The 21676-nt window shown below is 52.6% G+C and overlaps 2 protein-coding genes across 2 annotated transcripts in view; one reads left to right on the top strand and one right to left on the bottom strand.

Moving 5' to 3' along the window:
- pikfyve (phosphoinositide kinase, FYVE finger containing) overlaps nt 1-8456 on the top strand; it is a 33806-nt gene extending 25350 nt beyond the window's left edge. The window contains exons 23-40 of the mRNA XM_064329847.1: nt 351-522; nt 1137-1315; nt 1476-1589; nt 1690-1798; nt 2179-2333; nt 2789-2879; nt 3213-3273; nt 3362-3502; nt 3644-3764; nt 3888-3983; nt 4375-4458; nt 4739-4833; nt 5007-5066; nt 5392-5568; nt 5857-5960; nt 6124-6514; nt 7505-7579; nt 7877-8456. Of these exons, the coding sequence (XP_064185917.1) occupies nt 351-522; nt 1137-1315; nt 1476-1589; nt 1690-1798; nt 2179-2333; nt 2789-2879; nt 3213-3273; nt 3362-3502; nt 3644-3764; nt 3888-3983; nt 4375-4458; nt 4739-4833; nt 5007-5066; nt 5392-5568; nt 5857-5960; nt 6124-6514; nt 7505-7579; nt 7877-7992 (2341 nt within the window). The 3' untranslated portion in view covers nt 7993-8456. The remainder of the gene's footprint in view (nt 1-350; nt 523-1136; nt 1316-1475; nt 1590-1689; nt 1799-2178; nt 2334-2788; nt 2880-3212; nt 3274-3361; nt 3503-3643; nt 3765-3887; nt 3984-4374; nt 4459-4738; nt 4834-5006; nt 5067-5391; nt 5569-5856; nt 5961-6123; nt 6515-7504; nt 7580-7876) is intronic.
- Nucleotides 8457-8734: 278 nt separating this feature from the next.
- ankrd44 (ankyrin repeat domain 44) overlaps nt 8735-21676 on the bottom strand; it is a 33899-nt gene continuing 20957 nt past the window's right edge. Inside the window, exons 15-27 of the mRNA XM_064329846.1 lie at nt 21247-21312; nt 20290-20401; nt 18974-19045; nt 17477-17678; nt 17262-17349; nt 16836-17013; nt 15765-16198; nt 14624-14707; nt 13766-13911; nt 13555-13637; nt 13337-13416; nt 12473-12564; nt 8735-11641 (exon numbers count right to left, since the gene is read on the bottom strand). Of these exons, the coding sequence (XP_064185916.1) occupies nt 11400-11641; nt 12473-12564; nt 13337-13416; nt 13555-13637; nt 13766-13911; nt 14624-14707; nt 15765-16198; nt 16836-17013; nt 17262-17349; nt 17477-17678; nt 18974-19045; nt 20290-20401; nt 21247-21312 (1879 nt within the window). The 3' untranslated portion in view covers nt 8735-11399. The remainder of the gene's footprint in view (nt 11642-12472; nt 12565-13336; nt 13417-13554; nt 13638-13765; nt 13912-14623; nt 14708-15764; nt 16199-16835; nt 17014-17261; nt 17350-17476; nt 17679-18973; nt 19046-20289; nt 20402-21246; nt 21313-21676) is intronic.

Raw genomic sequence — 21676 nt, 5'->3', positions numbered from 1 at the left:
GCATCGATTTTCCAGTACTTGTTGATTTCTGCCATATATGATTGCAAAGACCTGAATCATTAAAATACATTTTTTGTTTTTTGTTTTTTTGAAAGAGGTTGTTTTGTTTATTTTTATGAGAAGCACATTTATATGGGTTCAGGATTATTTTGTTCCAAATGTTTTTTGTGTTATAGGTGACCGAGCTAGCTGTATAATTGTGCATAAGTACATGAGTATATAAACTTATATAGCAGGGTAACTTCTGGTAACATTATTAAAGTAGAGCTACTGACTGTAGTGACAGTAACAAGTCCCACCTGGCGGCCATGTTATGCCCCCTCGCCCCTCCCTGTGTGTGTGCGAAGCAGGCCGTCCTACCAGTGCCCCAGCATGTTCTGCGAGACTCCCATGGTGCACCACATTCGCCGCTTCGTCCACGGCAACGGCTGCGTGCAGATCGTCCTGAAGGAGCTGGACTCGCCCGTGCCGGGGTACCAGCACACCATCCTCAACTACTCCTGGTGCCGCATCTGCAAGCAGGTGAGGGGGGGGGGGGGGGGCAGTGAGCGAGCGAGCAGGTGGGGGCATGCAACCAGGAGATTGCGGGTTTGAATCCTGGAGTAGGACGCCCATACCATCTCAAGGCAACACCTTCCCACAGGAATTGATGTGTAGATGTCATTTCCGCCATAATTTTCTTAAGACCAAGTAGCAGTCATGTCTTATAACAGTGGTCCCCGATCTTGTCCAAGGGCCGGTGTGGGTGCAGGCTTTTGTTCCAACTAAGCAGTAACACACCTGACTCTACTGATCGACCACTAGTCTTTGCTAAGCACCTTGGTTGATAGAATCAGGCGTGTAACTGCTTGGTTGAAACAAAAGCCTGCATCCACACCAGCCCTTTCTGGAGAAGGTTGAGGACCCATGTCTTATAATGTGCTGTATTTATACAATTATGTGTTGCATGCAGTAGCTATCCAAGTTTGTACTCAAAAACATGAACCAGAACAAGATTAGGCAGAGGCCACAGGTGACTGTGGGAGGGAGAGTTGTTCTGCAGTCTTATAAAATGGATTTAAAACCCTGTGCTGAACACAGAGCTTAGAACCTAGCTACATCAGGTGTGCGTGTGTCTGTGATGTCACACCGTGCAGGTGACGCCGGTCGTACCCCTGTCCAATGACTCGTGGTCCATGTCCTTCGCCAAGTACCTGGAGCTGCGGTTCTACGGGCACCAGTACACCCGCCGCGCCAATGCCGAGCCCTGCGGGCACTCCATCCACAAGGACTACCACCAGTACTTCTCCTACAACCAGATGGTGGCGTCCTTCAGGTGGGTGGGGCCAAACCGTCTGCCAAAGCCATGCATACCACTCTTTATCCCCACTAAAGTGGATTGTGCTGCACTGGTGTCCCGCATCCTAAATGTTCTGGATGTTTTTCAAAAAAAAGTGGGTGTTTTTTTTTTTTTTCTTCTCCTGTCTTTCCTGTAGCTACACCTCAGTGAGAATGCTGGAGATCTGCCTGCCCCCCCAAAAGATCTTCATCAGGAACCAGGGCCCCTCCAAGAACAGCCTGCTGCAGGACCTCAAGGACTTCACTCAGAAGTAAGAGCCGTCCGCCCCCCCACGCCCGCTCCCCCGTCCGCTCCCCCCATCCGCCTCACCCCCCCATCGACGCTCACGCCTCTGCTCCTCTCCTCCTCAGGGTGACGCAGGTGTACCTGGCCATCGACGACCGGCTCACCTCCCTCAAGACCGAAACCTTCAGCAAGACCCGCGAGGAGAAGATGGAGGACCTGTTCGCTCAGAAAGACGTAGGTCCCCTGCCCCCACCCTCCCCCCCGCAGCTGTGAACGCCCCCAGTTTTGGTGTTCCTGTAGGTTTTTATCCAACCCTAATTTGGCACACCTGATTCTACTAATAAGCAGCTCAAGGAGATCTCTAGCTGTTAAATGAGATGAACTTTGTTAGAGTTGGAGTGAAAACCTACAGGACGGTAGATCTCCAGGAGCAGGGTTGGGCAGCCTTAAGCTATACACTACATGTCAGGTGCAGGTCTCTGGAGACATGTTGGCCTTACCGTGGCTCCCCCGGGTCTGTAGAACTGTGAGACTATGGAGGTGCAGCCACACGCTCTGACAGCTTCCTGTTTCCTGTTCCCTCGGGCGCGGCTGCGCATGCGCATGGCGCGCAGATGGAGGAGGTGGAGCTGCGCAGCTGGATCGAGAAGCTGCAGGCGCGGCTGCTCTCCTGCGGGCTGGACACGCCGCAGCAGCTGCAGGCTGTGCTGGAGTCGGTGGTGATGAAGAAGCAGAGCCTGTGTGAAACGCTGCAGTCCTGGAACACCCGGTGAGCGCACCGACCGGACCGCGCACTGACCACGACACGATACTGACGACCGCTACACAATACGGACTGCCACACACTGACCACGACACGATACTGACGACCGCTACACAATACGGACTGCCACACACTGACCACGACACGATACTAACGACCGCTACACAATACGGACTGCCACACACTGACCACGACACGATACTAACGTCCGCTACACAATACGGACTGCCACACATCGACCGCGACGCAATACTGACGACGACACACCGACCGCTACACAAATACTGATGACCGCACACTAACTGCTAAACAGTTCTGCTAACCAATGCGCACTAATACTGACCCTCTCTCCCTCTCTCCCTCTCTCCCTCTCTCCCTCTCTCCCTCTCTCTCTCTCTCTCTCCCTCTCTCCCTCTCTCCCTCTCTCCCTCTCTCTCTCCCTCTCTTTTTCTCTCTCTCAGGCTCCAGGACCTGTTCCAGCAGGAGAAGGGCAGGAAACGTCTGTCTGTCCCGCCCAGCCCAGGGAGACACAGACAGACGGACGACAGCAAGGTGAGTTACCCATGATCCTCCTCGCTTTCACTTCGTGTTACTACCAGGAGCACGTCCTTACAGGGGCGGACAGACTGACTGACAAACTCTGATAATCTCTCCTTGGCCAGTTGCAATGTTATCCACTCTGTTCTACAGGCAGGCAGGCAGGCAGGCAGGCAGACAGACAGATAGACAGGCAGAGCGACAGACAGACAGACACACAGACAGACAGACCGCTAGCTGGGTGTGCCTTAGCACTTGCGAGCATGTTTTAATTTCGCCTCACTCACTTTTACAGTGATCTCCACAATAAGGGTGTGGTGTGTTAACTCCCCTGGTTTTGATTGACAGACGAGCGCTCTGGAGTCCTCCCCCCGAAACCCCTCCCCCGTGGTGCAGAACGGAGAGAAAGGTAAGATGACCCCTGACCTGTGCCTCCAGTGCCTTCATCCCATTGGCTCGAGTTGCTGATGGGCGTGTCCCTGCCTGTTGATTGACAGAGGATCGGTACCTGAGCACGCTGCCCTCAGGCTCGGGGTCGTCCTCGCTGCTGCAGCTGCCGTCGCCGGGGGAGGCGGGCTCAGAACCGCTCTCCTGTGGACCGTCCTTCCCCGAGCAGGACTCCATCAGCATCCCAGAAGGCAAGCATGCACGCACATACTCACACACATGCACACACACACACATGCACACACACACACACGCACACTCACACACACACACACACACACACTCCCAGGCCATTCCCCTCAGCCGTTAATGCCCCTCCCCTTTTCTCGCAGACGTGTTTGACGGACATCTGCTGGGCTCCAACGACAGCCAGGTGAAGGAGAAGTCCACCATGAAAGCCATCCTGGCCAACCTGTTGCCTGGCAACAGCTACAACCCCATCCCTTTCCCATTGTGAGTGTGCCTCCCCATCAAAGCCAGGCTCAGCTGTAACTGAGCAAGCATTTTATATGGTGACAGATTTTTCCCATGATGCAGTGGGGTATCTCTGAACTCTGCCCCCTCTGTCTTTGTCAGCGACCCGGACAAGCACTACCTGATGTATGAGCACGAGCGGGTTCCCATCGCTGTGTGTGAGAGAGAGCCCAGCTCCATCATCGCCTTCGCCCTCAGGTGAGTCCCTTACCTGTGTGTTACCTGTGCATAAAGCAGTCATAGAAAAACAAAACAGTGTCTTTAAAAAAGGTTTGAGAATAATTATCATTATGGTTTATCGCCTAGCCTAGCCCCCCTTTCTCTTATTGTAACACCCTTTACTGCATTATGTTATAGTTGTTCACTGAGCTTATATCTAAATCAAGCCACGGTTACCAAGGTGATGATGCCAGAGATGTATGTCTTTTGAGTTTCAGAATTTGAAAAAGAAAATAAAGAAATTGACAAAAAATTTAATAAATGAGAAACATCTAGTGGGGCTCTGAGGTTGCTGTGACTATACTGTAACGATGCTGTTGTCGTGACGACACTAATGATGCTGTTGCCGTGGCGATACTGTGCTTCCCAGCTGTAAGGAGTACAAGGCGGCTCTGGAGGACCTTTCCAAGGTCACCGTGAAGACTGGAGCCGAGGAGACTGCACAGACCAACAGGTACAGACCAAACAGCTACAGACAGATCCAAAACCTACAGACCAATCCAAAACCTACAGACAAACAGGTACTCCAAAACCTACAGACCGATCAAAAACCTACAGACAGATCCAAAACCTACAGAGTAGAGTCTTTGCTAAGGACATTGATCGGTACAATCAGGTGTGTAACTGCTTGGCTGGAACGAAAGCCTGCACCCCCACTGGCCCTTTCTGGGTAAGACTGAGGACTCCTGAGCCAGGCTCACAGCGATGGACTGACCTTCTCTTTTCCCTTGAAGCGCGGGAGAGAACCGGGTGAAGAACAGCCCCGCCAAACCCAGCGAGGCGGCCACCCCCCTGGCAGGACGGACCAGCATGGAGGCAGACCCTCTCAGTGAGTATCCGTCCCCCCGGGGTCAAAGGTCAAACAGCAGCAGGGCAGCACCTGGCCCTGCATCTGCTGGGCTGGTTATCCTGCAAAGGTTTACTCTTCTGTACATTTGAGAGGTGTCAAAGGTCAAAGGCTATTCATTCATTCATCTGTGTTTTTTGTTTTTCCTCCTTCAGAAGAGCCAGATGGAGGCGACAAGCAGAAGAAGGTGGCAGGCAATCCTCACATTGAACTGCGTGAGTTTCAGGTTCTTCTACTGCTGTCTGTCACATGGCTGGATGCTCACTATTTCCAACACATCCAGTGTTACATGTATATGAGTTTAGCCCTTTGAGGAGTAGGTTTTTTTTGGAATGTTTTTCTCAAAATTCGAAGTCACTATTCTAGAACTCTGTTGCTTTCAGTTACCAGCGGTGATTGTGACATCAGCTTTAGAATGTTCTTGAAGCCAAAAGCAGACTAGATGTTTTGCCAGCGCGTAACAGCGTTTCTTCCATTGAATAGTGTGGTCACACTATGATCACAAAGCCCAATGCCGATGCGACCGCGTGCCTTCCTCAGAGTTCTCCGACGCCAACGCCAAGTTCTACTGCCGGATCTACTACGCGGAGGAGTTCCACCGCATGCGCGAGGAGATCATGGAGAGCAGCGAGGACGACTTCGTGCGCTCGCTCTCGCACTGCGTCAACTGGCAGGCCCGCGGGGGGAAGTCCGGCGCCGTCTTCTACGCCACCGAAGGTGAGCCGCCCCCTGCTGAGTCTGAATCAGATGCCCAGGGTCAGGGTCAGGGGTCAGGGGTTGGGGTTGGGGTTTGTGGTTGGGGTTAAGGTTAAGGTTTGGGGTTTGGGATTTTTATTGTAACTGATTGTTGACATGTTGACCTCTCTGTCATGACCGGTTCATCCTGAAGCTAATTCTTAGGGTTAAGGGTTATGGTTGGGGTTGGGGTTTGGGGTTGGGTTATGGTTGGGGTTTGGGTTTGGGGTTTTTATTGTAAAGTGGTTGACTCATGGTCCTCTCTGTCAGATGACCGGTTCATCCTGAAGCAGATGCCCAGGCTGGAGGTGCAGTCCTTCCTGGACTTCGCTCCGCACTACTTCACCTACATCACTGGAGCTGTGCAGCAGAAGGTAGGGGTGGGGGACTGGCGGGGGCAGGGGAGCACCGTGGGGGAGCTGTGTGGCTCAACCAAACCCACAGCCATTTAGTAAATACATTAACTGAGAATCTGATGTTTGTGTGTGCACTAAATACAGTAATTGAGACTCTGAGGTGTGTTTTGTGACCCCCTAGCGCCCCACCGCGCTGGCTAAGATCCTGGGCGTGTACCGGATCGGCTACAAGAACTCTCAGAACAACACGGAGAAGAAGCTGGACCTGCTGGTGATGGAGAACCTGTTCTACGGACGCAAGATGGCGCAGGTGTTCGACCTGAAGGGGTCGCTGCGGAACCGCAACGTGAAGACGGACTCGGGCAAGGAGAGCTGCGAGGTGGTGCTGCTGGACGAGAACCTGCTGCGGCTGGTGCACGACAACCCGCTGTACATCCGCGCGCACTGCAAGGCCATCCTGCGCGCCGCCATCCACAGCGACGCCTTCTTCCTCACCTCCCACCTCATCATCGACTACTCGCTGCTGGTGGGGCGCGACGACACCACCGACCAGCTGGTGGTGGGCATCATCGGTACGTACCCCCGCCCCCCCACCCCACACCCCCGCCTGCACACCCCGAGGTTCTGTGACATCACTTCCTGTGTGGCTCTGGTCCCATCTGTTTTCCCCCAGTTTCCTCCTCTCCAGCTGATGGTGGGCATCATCGGGATGCGCTCTCTTCACCCCCCCCCCGCCACCCCCCCCCCCATCCCGCAGCGCCCAAGGTTTCGTGACATCACTTCCTGTTGCTCTGGTCCCATCTGTTTCCCGCAGCTTCCTCCTCCAGCTGGTGTAGCCGCCATTTTCTGCTCGCTGCCCCGTTTCCCGTTTGAACGATCATCACGCTCAGCTGCTTAATAAGAGCGTGTGTGTAAAACCAGGGGTTGTTTTGATCCACACACAATAAGGCTACAAATACTTTTTTTTATCACAATTTTCCAGTTTGAACAAAATATTTTTGCTTCAGCCGTTTCTGTGAGCCAAATCCCCATTCAGATAAGTTCTTTTTTTGCACCCAGAATTTTGTGATCCATACTCCATCTTGAGGGGGACCTCCTTTGTAGTGCCCTGAAACCCCTGGGCTTGAGCCCCTGGTTTATCGTGCTGTTTCCAGAGAATATTTAATGGTAAATGGTAAATGGACTGCATTTATATAGCGCTTTACAACTGATGCCTCTCATTCACCAGAGCAGTTAGGGGTTAGGTGTCTTGCTCAGGGACACTTCGACATGCCCAGGGTGGGGATCGAACCGGCAACCCTCCGATTGCCAGACAATCGCTCTTACCTCCTGAGCTGTGTCGCCCCTGAATTGTAATGACATCACAAGCGCAGATAAATATGCGCAGTTGTGAACAGACGTACGGATGCTTTTGCGGCGGCACTCAGATGCTGTACAGCCCGTCAGTGCCTCTCGTCCTCACCTCTAGTCACCCGGTCCCCTCTACTTCCTCAAAATGCCGCTGTTTCCTGTGTGTAACATTCACCTGTAACACCTGTCTGAAAAATGATCCTCTCCTCCAGATTACATTCGGACCTTCACCTGGGACAAGAAACTGGAAATGGTGGTCAAATCCACTGGAATTCTGGGCGGCCAAGGTAATTCACCTGTAATACACCTGTATCTGCCAGGTTAATATACTGGTAATACACCTGTACCTGCCAGGGTAAAACACCTGTAGTACACCTGTACCTGCCAGGGTAAAACACCTGTAGTACACCTGTACCTGCCAGTCTCTTCCAGATGGATTGGGATATAATGATAATACTAATAATAGTGCTAATAATCATAATAGTTAATGCTCATTTTTAATCACAAACCAATCTGTGACTGAATGCCTGTATGGCAGAGTGCATTGTGGGACTGATCTGTACTCCCCCTCCCCACCCCCCCAGGGAAGTTGCCCACGGTGGTCTCCCCGGAGCTGTACCGGGCCCGGTTCTGCGAGGCCATGGATAAGTACTTCCTGATGGTGCCGGACCACTGGACCGGGTTGGGGGTGAACTGCTGAGCCTGGCGACGAAGCGGACTGTTGGGCCTTCAGCGGGACCGGGACCCCCCCCCCCGTCTCTCCCGCTATCCTGGGGCGACAGAGAGGGGGGCCCACCCCTCACCCCCCGTCTCTCACAGATCCACAGAAGCACACTTTAGGCTGGCTGAGGACGGGCAGGTAAAGGTGTGTTAATTTATCGGACCCTCCACAGTGAGGTGGCCACCGCCCCACCTGAGGGGCGCACACAAGCCCCGCCTTCCTCCCGAATCGTGACAAGCTGTCACTAGGACGGGGGGGGGGGGGGGGTGTTGTGAATCAGTGTTGTGGAAGTGCCAAGACACAGTGGTCCTTTCGTTTGCTTGAGATTTTGGGACATGGCACTGAAAACCCCTGGCAAAGCACGCCCTGAGAACAAGCCAGTCTGCGTGCGGTGTTTGTCCCAACTGTACAGAGATTGATGTAATAAAGGATTAACACAGTTTGTTAAAGTTTCAGTGCTTTTGTGTGCGTTTTTATACCCAATAAAAATGCCAGATCATGGGGGTAGACCCACCTCATCAAAGCAATGTCAGTTTGGGAGAATGCAGACGAGTTTGCCTTCTACAAAATGTTTCTACCTGCCACTTCTTCCCATTATATTATTTATGTTTTCAGTGTAAAGATGAATGTGTGTCTTTTCAGGTTTTGGCCCAGTAGCAGAAAGGATTTTTAAAAATGTTTAAAAAAAAAAAAAAATTTAAAAAAAGCACACGACAATTGGTTAAAGCAGAGATTTATATTATAATTATACTTTTTTAAAATTTTTTTATAAAACAGACCAAAATTGAGCTGTGACAAAAACAGAATTCAGCTTCTTTTTACTGCAACATGAACTGGTGCTGCCCACTGGCGCCACCAACTGGCACTACCCACTGGCACTCAACGAGCAGATTGTCAAGACTGGCATCACCCTCTATGGCATAACACTGGCTGGCTTTTCCGTTCTCGTTTAGTCAAACAACAACAGCATATTTTCTCTTTACATTTTTTAAAAACAATTTGTACCTTTTTTTTTTTAAGAAAGATTTAATATTACAGAACTATTCTCTGCTTGAAAAGGAGACACAGATATGTACAAAAAAAAAAGGAACTTCATTTTGTTAGACTTATTGCACACATACGCAGAGGCTCGCGTTTCACACAAAGATGACGGGCGAAAGGGAACGTGTGTGTGTGTGTGTGTGTGTTTTGGGGGGGAGGCAGAGGGAGGAATCTTTGTACCACCTGACACCCCCACCCCCCCCAGGTACCATTCCCCAACACGCAAACGTTTCTTTTTGCTTTCTGACCAAAGACACCGAACACATCAGGGCTTGAAGCCGCCTCAGGCCCAGGGCCAGAGAACTGACACGCGCACGTAGAAACGGCTAGAAAAACGAACGGTTTTTTTTTTTAAATGCACAAATTAAAAACAGTACAAAGAGGGAGACACAAAGGCACTGGACAGGTTCGGGTTCGAGGGAGACTGGCATGTCGCTGGCTGAGTGGTGACGGACAGGAGAGGGATGAATTGTTTGGGGGGGGGGAGGGGTTAGACGGTGGTCCCAGAATGAAAACCCTCCCGAGCAGTTAAGTGCTTTCCATTTGTACCAAAATGTAACAGTTAATAAACACCAGCCGGGCACTGAGCCCATCGCCTACAGTACGAGACACTGAATCACATTAAAACCCACATCCAATGGGTGGCACAGATACCCGCCACTACCCGGGTAAGCTTCGACGACGACGGGGACGGGGGACGGGGGGCGCGGGGCGCGGGGCGGGGGGCTTTTGAAGTTCCCTGGCTCTGCTCACACAGCGGGCGTGCGACAGGTGGGGGGGGGGGGAGTTAAGAGAGCATTAAGGGAACCCCTCAGCAGGATTTGGGCATTGTCCTTATAAGATGCTTGGAACAAGCGGGGGGGGGGGTGGCTTGTGAGGCAGTAAGAACTATAATACTGTTTGAGTGATGAACACTGTGGGTCTGGTGTGTGTGTGTGTGTGTGTGTGTGAGTGTGAGTGTGAGTGTGTGTGTGTGTGTGTGGGTGTGTGAGTGTGTGTGTGTGTGTGTGTGAGTGAGTGTGTGAGTGTGTGTGTGTGTGTGTGTGTTGTTGTAAGGCAAGAACCCCTGGTAACCCCCAGTTTCAAACGGGGGGGAACCTGTTTGGGTTCCTCAGAGCACAACCGTCTGTGACCGTGATCTTTCACAGCACTGACAATGACATCAACTGTGACCCTGACCTGACCCAGGCAGGATGTGACCTGTGACCCATGACCTATGACCCCCCTGGGTCTAGGTTCAATACTGCATCTGAACAGCTTTAGAATCCGCTGCCATGCTGAACAGTTAAGACAGGAGAGGCAGCTTTGTGCTTTGTGGCTTGTTTGGTCAAAATGGCACCTGAAAATTATTTTTATTTTTTTCCCCAAAATTTTTTAAAAATAGTTTTAAAAACAGAATAAAGGACTACAGAGTCAGACGAGCCGTTTCCGCACCTCAGACTCTCCCTGGGTGAGAGACGGCTTTATTTTGGCAGTAGAGCTGGGGCCGCTTGTGTTTTCTACAACCGCAACGGGATGGGCAAGCCCCCTCAGCCAATCAGACGCGAGTGTGACACGCGTCTCCGGCCCTGCGGCAGCCACGGAGCGCCCCGAAAATAAGAGCGCACGACGGGCCAAGAAAAAGGCCCCCGTCCGGAAGGGGCCAAACGGCCAGCTTTTGGGCTTTTGAGCTTTTGAGCCGAGGAGCAGGGGTTCGGTTCAGCGGTGCGGATCGCCGAAGGTTCATTCCACCGATACTCCAGCGCGGACAGACGGGGTGGGGGGGAGGAGGAGCGAGGGGGGGGGGGTGGGGGCAGTATCAGTCACGCTACAGCACGCAGTGTTTCCGCGCGCGTAAATGTACGTTTGTTCGTGTGCTGCTAAGGGTTTTTGTGCTTACTGAGGTCCACACAGGGGCCGTAATTACAGGAAACCCTGCGGGACTACCGGAGTGTCACCGTAAATATACACACATCATCAGCTTTCAGAAGGTTTTCTGCAGAAGACCATTTCCTACTGTGTGGTCCCTGTGTCATAATAAAAGTCCAAAATGTTAAAAGTCAAAGCACCCACCCTGACCCGCAGATCACTGAGGTTGTCGCCCCACCTGCTGTACATCCGATATAGAAATTGACACGGGGCCACAATTGCTTGAGAAGTGAAGAGCTGTGTGTGCATACGTGTGTTTGTGTGTGTGTGTGTGTGTGTGTGTGTGTGTGTATGTGCTTGTGTGTGTGTGTGTGTGTGTGTGTGTGTGTGTGTGTGCGTGTCTGCGTGTGTGTGTGTGCGTGTGTGTGTGTGTGTGTGTGTCTGTCTGTGTGTGTGTGTGTTAGACAGAAGGGCGTGGGGCAGTGGTCCCACAGGGGTCAGAAGGTCTCGGAGTCTGAATCGTTCTCGGTGGTGCAGTCGCTGGGGGTCCCCGAGGGGACCCTGCGGGGGCGGGGCTCCCGGGGGCCCCTCCCAGGCCGGGGCGGGGTCTTCAGGACGGAGCCGGGGGAGGGAGCTCCGGAGCTGCAAGGGGAGCAGAAAGGCATCATGGGGGCCAGAATGAGAGCCAGGCAGTCTGCCACCTCCCTGCTAGCAGCGCAAGCCAGAGCGGGAGTGAGCCCTGAGAGAGAGAGAGAGAGAGGAGGGAGGGGGAGGAGAGGGGAGGGGAGAGGGGGGGGGAGAGAGAGGGGGGAGGGGGAGGGGGGGGAGAGAGAGGAGGGGGGAGAGGAGGGGAGGGGGGGAGAGAGAGAGAGAGGAGGGGAGAGGAGAGAGAGAGAGAGAGAAAGGAGGGAGAGAGAGGAGGGGAGAGAGAGGAAGAGGGAAAAGGGGGAGGGGAGAGAGAGAGAGAGAGAGAAGGAGGACATGAAGCAGGGGAGAGAGGAGAAGACAGGTGAAAGGAGAGATGGAGAAAAACATGGAAAGAGAGCGAGAGAAGGGAAGGGAAAGATGGAAAAAAGAGAGAGAATAGTAGGGAACCATGCCAGAGAAGGGTGGGGTGGGAGAGAGCAGCATTCCATTAGTACACTGCCAGCCAGGACACTGCGGAACCAATGAGGGTGGGGCCAGGGGCGGGGCCAAGGGCAGGGGCAGGATCAGGGGTGGAGCCATGGGCAGGGGCGGGATCAGGGGTGGGGGCGGGACCAGGGGCTGGACTGAGGGGTGGGGCCAGGGGCGGGATCAGGGATCGGGGACGGGGCCAGGGGCAGATGGGAGGAGGGTGTGAATGTAGACCCTCAAAATGACTTCAGGACCCCTTAAGGAACGGACTGGTGGGTGGGGGGGGGGGGCAGATGCTCGGTGTAAGAGAGGAGGAGGGGGAGGGGCACAAACAAAGCCGCTACATAAACCGCCAAAGCTGCAGGCGGACAAACCGTCAGGCAGACAGACGGACGGACGGACAGTTTGACTGACAGGCCACGGACAGACTCAGCGCCCAATCAGGGGGGCTCACCGTTCTCATCCAGCACCTGGACGCTCGCCCCCCGAGACAGCAGCTCCTGCACCACCTGCTTCAGACCGCTCCGCGCGGCCAGGTGGAGCGGCCTGGAGGGGGGATAGAGAGAGAAGGGAGGGAGGGGGTGAGAATGAGACCCAAAAATCTGCTTTATAAACACTGCCTGCCATAGAGGAGTAGAGCCAAATTAAATAAACCATCACCAGCCACAGTTATAATCGCCAAAGCAAAGACAAGGACAGCTGAAAACAGGGCTGCCCAGCCCTGCTCCTGGAGATCTACCGTCCTGGAGGTTTTCATTTCAACCCTAATTTGGCACTCCTGACTGTACTGATTAGCAGCTTAATGGGGTCTCTAGCTGTTGAATGAGGTGTGCTTTGTTAGGGCTGGAGTGAAAACCTACAGGGCGGTAGATCTCTAGCTGTTGAATGAGGTGTGCTTTGTTAGGCTGGAGTGAGACTCCAGCAGGGGCTGATCAGCTGCTTGAATGAGTTGCTTGTTAGGCTTGTGTGGAAAACCCCTCACTAAGGCGGTAATCTCTACGTTGAAGTGAGGTTGGTGCTTGTAGGGTGGGTGCACACTTCTCAGGCTGGAGACCTCTCTAGCTGTGAAGAGAGGTGTTTGTTAGAGCTGGAGTGAAAACCTACAGCAGAGATTCAGCTGTTAATGTGGCTTTGTTAGTGAGGTTGGCAGTGAGAACTCCCTGCTGGTGACTCAGCTTATGAATGAGGTGTGTTTGTTAGGTCGTGAGATGGTGATAGTCGCAGACACGGCGGCAGAGCCTGGACTAAATGATTCCAAAAGCTTTCTCAGCAGAGGTGTGTCTGAGAAAAGCCCTCCCACCTTGAGTGAGGCACTTACGTCCTGAGGCCGGTGTGGCGCTGATAGAGGTGGCGTCCGCTCCACTTCTCCAGGATGAGCAGAGCACACTCCTCCCTCCCCTGAGAGAGAGAGAGAGAGAGAGAGAGAGAGAGAGAGAGACTGATCTAACAGAGTTCAGAGGGCTGTAAACATGCTGGCCCTTTGGTGCCTGAAAGTGCAGGTAATGCAGGGAGAGTCTCCCCCTGCTGGTGACTCACGTTACTGCAGGCCAGATGCAGGGCTGTGTTTCCGTTCTGGTCAGTGAGACTCAGGCCTGCGTTCGAGCTGCGCAGCAGCACCTCTGACAGACGACAAAAAGAGACGAGAAAAAAGACAAAAGATGATTTTTAAAAAAAAGCTTTTTCTCAGTCAGAGTGGCGTGCGGTCCTGCACAGAAGCACGAGCTCGCGGCACGCGATGAGGTCATACCTACAGCGGCCGCACAGCCCCGCTCCGACGCCATCATCAGAGCGCTGCGCCCCGATTGGTCCACGGCGTCCACTGGTGCATCGTGGGCCAGGAGCAGCTGGAGGCAGTCCACGTGACCAGAGAACGCAGCCGCATGAAGAGGTGTTCTGAGAGAGAGAGAGAGAGCGAGGGGGAAGGGCGTTGGGATAGAGAGAGGAAGAGAGAGAAAGGGGGAAGAGGGGGAGAGAAAGGGGGAAGGGAGGGTAGATAGAGGGGGGATAGAGAGATAGAGAGAGAGAGGGGGGGAAAATTGGGATAGAGAGAGAGGGGGGAGAGGGAATTAATACATTTATTTGACAATTTAAAAACAAGATTTCAGAAGACTGCATAGCAGACAGTAATCTGTTAAAAACTGACGAGGATAGGAACACAAGAAAGCCAGCAGGCTTATTTCCATTGTGGCCCTCTAACATTCAAACACAGACATGACAAAAAGACATCCATGACAATGCAGTTAATACAATGCAGAAGGATATGCCTGGACAATACATTCACCACAGGACAGACAGCATACTGGCCGACTGGCAGATCGTATTATAAACACAATGAGGGTTACACAATAAGTAACGACCATCTTTTTAAGGATAATTTAAAATTGTTCTCTGATGCACTTGAGTTCAGCTCAGGGGGAAGATCCCATTGAACTGTGGGCAGTGTCCAAAAAGCTATTCTTCTCCATTAGGCTCTTCATGTTTGAGGCACTGAGGCAGATCATAACACCACAAACAAGCAGCATAATCAAAGTGGCTTTGTATGCATCAAATCCCCCGCTAACATTTCTAACGGAAGCTTTTCCAGAAACGCTCCGCGTGGCGTTACCTGTCCTTGGCGTCCCGACAGGTGACGATGTCCGAGCCCAGGGCCTCCAGCAGAACGGACGTGCAGGCCTCGTGATCGTTCACCCTGCCGGAGAGAGGCACAGGAACAGCTCAGTGCTGGGGTCAAAGGTCACTCCTCACTTCCTGCCTTTCCCCCTATTGGTCAGCTGGGAGCCCCAGCTATGCAGGAGCTGAACCCCCATGTGAACAGCGCCGCTCTGCGCGCAGCTGTTTCCAGTTTAAGTGTAGGGCTGACCTTCCTGACCACAGTGAAATAACTCAGAAAGGACTCGACCTGATTTAAAACTCAGACCCACACTCACACTCGGACGGCAGAAATTAGCCTGAGGGAGAGCGTACGTCAAGTGCAGCACTTGAATGTTGCACTTGCACCTTCATATTGATGTTGTAGCTCTTCATCATATCTGTTGTAATCATGCTTCACTTATAGCTTATGACTTGCCATAACTTTACTAACTGAGCCTATGCTTGCCATTCGAACTAGACTTGATGTTCATGACTATGCATAACTGGTACTTCTATGAGAACCTGTGTTCTGCAGTTGTTCCAACAAGCTCTGTAGTGTAATGTAGTATGTAATGTACTGTAGTGTACTGTAATGTAATGTGCTGTAGAGTACTGTACTGTACTGTAGTGTAGTGTAATGTAATGGTAATGCAGTGTACTGTAGTGTAATGGTAATGTAATGTGCAGTAATGTAATGTAGTGTGCTGTACTGTAGTATAATGCAGTGTACTGCAGGGTACTGTAGGGTACTGTAGTATAGTGTAGTATAACGCAGTGTACTGTAGGGTACTGGAGTGTACTGTAGTGTAATGTAGTATAGTGTAGGGTACTGTAGTATAGTGTAGTGTACTGTAGGGTACTGTAGGGCCCTGTAGTATAGTGTAGGGTACTGTAGTGTAATGTAGTATAGTGTAAGGTACTGTAGGGTGCTGTAGTATAGTGTAGGGTACTGTAGGGTAATGTAGTATAGTGTAGGGTACTGTAGGGTACTGTAGTATAGTGTAGGGTACTGTAGTGTAATGTAGTATAGTGTAGGGTACTGTAGGGTGCTGTAGTATAGTGTAGGGTACTGTAGTGTACTATAGTGCAGTGAGCAGAGAGAGGTGCAGACTCACACAGCGCAGTGCAGGGGGCTGAAGGGGTTCCCCTCAAACGAGCGGCAGCTCCCCTCCTTCTGCTCCAGCAGCACCTCAACACACCCCTCATGACCTGGAGACACACACACGCGCGCACACACGCTCACATAGGTCACATGACTGAATATGCGCTGCCCCTCGTGACCTGGAGACACACACACACACACACACATGCTCACACAGGTCACATGACTGAATATGGGCTGCCCCTCATGACCTGGAGACACACACACACGCGCGCACACACGCTCACATAGGTCACATGACTGAATATGGGCTGCCCCTCGTGACCTGGAGACACACACTAATATGAGAAATGCAGAGAACACACAACATGGGGACCAAATCTTTGGGGGGGGGGAAAGACTGCGGAAAACCAAACAGTTTTGGTGTAGTGGCAGGACACACACACACTGCAAATAACTATTTTAGTCTTATATTTAGACGTAAAATCTTGTGTCTAATTACCCTTTTACTAAATAAAACAAAAAAAATTTGCCAATGGGCAACATTGAAACAGGCGAATATTTTCTACTTGAGAGAAGAATGTAAGAAGTCTGATTACGAGCCTGTTGTTCAGACAGCCTTTGCTGCAGTGCAGTGATCCTGTAACTGTTTTTTTGGGGGTTCTGCGTGTAGGGCCCAGTGCAGCGGGGTGTACCCGCTGTCCGGGTAGGTGGGGGCTCGCAGGCGATGTCAGGAGCTCGCCAGCCAGGTGCGTGCCGTGCGGCGCAGGTGTGAGGCGCCCCTGGTGTCCCCAGGAGAGCCTGCCAGAAGGCACTGCAGCTCTCCTGACCACAGGGCTGGGGGGCGTCACGGGAGGGAGGGGGGAGTTGAGGAGCGGAGGGTGGAGGAGGGCAGGGGGAGCGGGGGGGAGGCAGGGGGAGGGAGGGCGAGGTGTAGGAGAGGGCGCAGGAGGAGAGGAGAGAGGAGAGGGGGAGGGCAACAGAGTAGGAGGAGGGAGGAGGAGGGAGAGAGAAGGGAGGGGGGAGGGGGGGGCGGAGGGAGAGGACAGAGGGGGGGACGGGGGGGGGGGCGGAGGGAGAGGACAGAGGGCGGGACGGGGGGGGCGGAGGGAGAGGACAGAGGAGGAAGTTTCCGGAAGCTCACCCCCAGGTGCAGCGCAGTCAGTCCCTGTCTGTCGGCCGTGTCCACAGCGGCCTCCCTCTCCAGCAGCACCGACACGGCGTCCACGTGCCCCCCCGCCACTGCCAGCATCAGGGGGGTCCTGGAGGTGGGGGGGGGGGCACAGGGTACAGGTGTGTGTCAGGTGTGTGTCAGTCACTGTGTCATTCTCACTGCGTCATTACTAATCACGTCCTCTCATGTAAATAACAACCTCCAGTGATACGTTTCAGTATTCTGGCTCCCTGCCTGATAACCCACTCTGTCCCACACTGCTACTACGCTCCGAGTTCCCTGAAAGAGGGACAGACGGAGACCAGGAGGACGGACGGACGGACGGAAGGCACTCACTGTCCCTGAGAATCCGCCGCGTCCACCAGCTCCGCGCCGTCAGAGTCCTCCAGCAGGAGGCGCAAGCAGGAAGTGTGACCGTTCAGCACTGGGGGGGGAAAAAAGGGCGGGAAAAACAGGAGGAGCCAATCAGTGAGCACGTAGCGGTTTACAGACACGCCCACCCAGCCCAGCGTAAAGCCCCGCCCCCACACAGGGCCCGACGAGCCGCCCACCTGCCAGGTGCACAGGTGTGCGTCCGCGGGCGGAGTCCCGACTCTTGGGCGACGCCCCCTGGCTCAGCAGGGTGTGGACGCAGTCGGTGTGGCCCCTGAGGGCCGCCAGCGCCAGAGGGGTGCGCCCAAACTCGTCCCCCTGGTCCACCTCCAGCGCCCCCTGGAGCAGCACCTCCAGCGCCTGGGTGTGGCCGTGGTACGCCTGTGGAGGAGGGTAACGCGCACGTCAGAAATACTCCCAATCGCACACCTATGCGGGTGCTTCCAGCTACCCAAAATCCATTTCACACATCGCTGCGCTCTGAAATGTGTCACCTGAGATTCTTAACGCAACACGAGCACGAGCTGCATTGTCAAGCATACCACCGTGCGCCCTGCTCCTGAAGCTGAAGCTAAGCAAGTGTGGGCTAGGTCAGTACATGGATGGGAGACATCCTGGGAAAGCTAAGTTTCAGTTGGAAGCGGTGTTGGTGGGCCAGCAGGGGGCAGACTTCCCTCCGGTCGAGGAAAGCGCAACACCCCAGTGCTGTGATGGGGACACTGTGTCGTAGGAGATGCTGTCTTACGGGTGAGACGTTAAACAGAGGTCCTGACTCACTGTAGTCATTAAAGACCCCATGACACTCATCGGATCGAGTGGGGGGGGGGGGTTCCCCAGTGTCCTGTTTCCAACCTGACTCCTAATCATCCCGATTTAATTGGCTAAAAATATAGTGATGAGGGGGAAACTCGTCGTTTTTTGTTGTTCTCTGTGGGCAGTAACATTTTTCACCGAGGGTTCCCAGGGACCAGCAGGAGGGTTTCAGACTTACACCCACATCTAAAGAGGGAGGACGTTTCTAATGTGCAGGTCTGACCCAGGTCTGAAAGTGATACACTCCTCTACCATTACATTTAAATTGCATTTATCTGGCAGACACTTTTATTCAAAGTGATGTACAATTAAGTGCATAGCAAAGGTCACTGGAACAACTACAAAACACAGGTCTGATGAGGTACAATACTCATTTTGTACTGTTATTCATAGCCATGCTAAGGGTTTCCACATACAGAGTACACTCTGGTGTACTTTTATTTAAGTACCAGAAAATTAATTCTACCCACAGTAAGAAGCCATTTCCCAGTCCTTTAAGTGACTCTGTTTCCTCTCACGGGGAAGAAGCACTGGATCCGGACACAAGGCTTCCATTCAGTGACACTGTATATCAAATCTGATCTAATTTATTCAGCGCATTTCACAGAACCTTCGCCCCAGTGCTGCCTGCAGCAGATCACAGCCTGAAATGCCCAGGAAAGACAGCCGTAAATCGCTCTGCACAGCCGGACAGGGGAAGAGCATCGGGACGCACGCTTCCTTTCTGTGAATTTCCTCAGCCTCGCTCTGATCCTCTCTCTGCATGAGGAGGACGGCAGAACAAACCCTCGAGCCCTAAAGTGTACCGGTACCCGCCCTGCCACCCTGCCACCCTGACCCCCCACCCCCTCCCCCCGACTCACTGCGAGGTGGAGCGGACTCCTGGTGGTGGGGGAGTCTGGGTCCTCCAGCTGGGCCTCGTCCTGGTCCAGGAGCTGAAAGAGAAAAAGAAAAACCAGAGTTAGGGTGTTATTTATCCAAAATGTAACGGACAGCAAACGCTGAATACGCTTCAGTCCTAAAACATTTTTCTGCTAAATACACTTCAGGCGCAGGTTATATCAAGAGAGACCACAGCTGGGGGCAAACACATTTCAGTACAGTCAATTTGAAAAATGGACTGAAATTCAATTAATGAAGTAAAAAATTTCTCAGTGTTCTATGGGGATTTTTCCAATCGATTGATTCGATTACAGTTACTTTCTTGAATTAACTCAACCGAAGTGGTATCGATCAAAATCCTGTTCTGCATCTTTCTCTTTGCAGTATATTTTTTTTAGTATATTTAGTCCATTTGGCATTTGAAACATGAGCCATGAAAATGTTTGCCAGCTAATATGATGCAGGGAAAAATGTGAGCTCAGTCCAGTGAGTGCAGAGGTACTGAACTAAATTTCTCTAGAAGACTTCTCTAGTTCAGCCAGCAACCCTTTATATCCCTGGAAGAGTTCCCGACATTCAAATTCCACTTCTTTATTTTCCTTTTCCAATGAATTCATAAACCCTAATTATGCTACTCTATAATTTACTCTAAAATGCAGCATCCATTAATCAGGCTAAATGATAGTTTAGTACATTTTTTGCATTGATACATCGGCACATGTAATTGACATTCCATATCAAACGCAGCCTTTCTTTGGTCAGAAAAACATGTTGCTGAGTAAGAAACTGAGGTCGGTCATTACTGAGATTCTCCAGCGTTTTGGCAAAGAGGCTAAGACCTCATATCTAAAGCATGACTACCCTACCCAGCTAATCCCTGAAAGTCTGTGGTGTGCAGTACCACATTCGACCAGCAGGTGGAAATCTGAACTCTTCTGGTTTCTTCAACCTCACGATATCAATCATAAGGATATTTTTGGAACACGAGCATTTTTCTCAAATAAAAAAAATGTAACATTTTATATTTTGAACATGCGTGTTTGTGTTCAGTTCTACGTACACCAGCCCCTCTTATCAAAGTAATGTTCATTGTGGCCAGTGTGTGTGTGTATGCGTGCGCATGTGTGTGTGTGTGTGTGTGCATGCGCGTGTGTGTGTTGGTGTGTACTTGGTGTGTGTCGTGCTCGTGGTGCGTGTGCGTGTGCTTGCGATGCGATGTGTGTGTGTATGTGTGTGAGTGTGAGTGTGCGTGTGTGTGTGTGTGTGCGTGCGTGCATGTGTGTGTGTGTGTTCTCACCAGCTCCAGGCAGTGTCTGTGTCCATACGCTGCTGCGTAGTGAACGGCACTGTAGCCCTGCTTGTCCTTCAGGCTCCCTGCTGCTCCACTCTGTAACAGGAACTCCAAGCACCTGGACACACACACACACACACACACACACACGCATACGCACGCACGCATATATACACACAGAGAAACATACACACACACACACACACACGCATACGCACGCACGCATATATACACACAGAGAAACATACACACACACACACACACGCACACAGGAGTGCACGCACACACACACAAAGATACACACACACACACACAGAGAGGAATGCACACACAGACACAGTGCACACACACACACACACAGTCACATATGCACACGCACAGAACACAGCACACACAGAGTGTGTGTGAATAAATTTGCACCCAGAATCATATCAACCGCAGACTTCAAAGCACAATCAAGCCCAGAGCCGAGACAGGCAACAGCAGGCGGCCATGACAGTTAGTAACGGGGACGGGGGACGGGGGGGACGGGGGGGGGAGACGGCGACCACACGAGGACAGCAGCGCCTGAAAAAACAAGCGTTATGGGGACATCCCGTTCACGGCGCGACCGTGAGCGGCTTCCACAGCTCTCTCCGTGAAGCTCACGGCTCACACGCGACACCGTGAGGACATCTGCGCACAGGACAGCCGGCGCAAGCAGAGTTAGAACTGACAAGAGCCCCAAGCTCAGCCCCCCCAAAAACAGAACGAGCGCGAGACAGAGCGTTGACGAGGGGTCCCCGCTAACACAGCGACGTTAGCACGGGAGAGTAAAGCAGCACACCAGGGAGACAGACGCACAGGCGGACTGGCAGGGGAGCTGTTTTTGGAGTGGGGAGGTGGATGGGTTTGTTGGGTGTTGGGGGTTCGGTGGGGGGGAGGGGGGGGTAGGTAGGGCGCCCCCTCCTCAGGCAGACTCACAGTGCAGCCTCTTTCTCTCTCTCCGCCTGAACTCCCTCGCTCTCCGGCTCCAGGGCCACACGCCGCCTTCAAACACACACACACACGCACACACACACCCGCTGATGTCACACTGCAGTGCTAGCCACACCCATCTCAGAATTCTAGCACCCAGAGTAGCCAATTAGGCGAGGCCAAAACAAGCCACCTGACCCAGAGGCCCTTTCACAGATATTCATATACAGAGCAGTTCACACAGCTTACATACGATCCACTTATACAGCTGGACATTCGCTAAAGCAATTCAGGCTCAGTAAATTGCTTTATGGCACAACGACAGCTCCCCACCCAAGCACCGAATCCACAGCCGTGGCATTTGCATGCTCAGTTCCCGCATCACTATGCCACATTTACCCAGAGTGCACCGCGGCGACAGCCTGCACCGAGCCGA

Source organism: Anguilla rostrata, chromosome 3, assembly GCF_018555375.3.
Source record: "Anguilla rostrata isolate EN2019 chromosome 3, ASM1855537v3, whole genome shotgun sequence".
NCBI classification, from domain to species: domain Eukaryota; kingdom Metazoa; phylum Chordata; class Actinopteri; order Anguilliformes; family Anguillidae; genus Anguilla; species Anguilla rostrata.
This window is presented reverse-complemented; position numbering and strand designations above follow the sequence as displayed.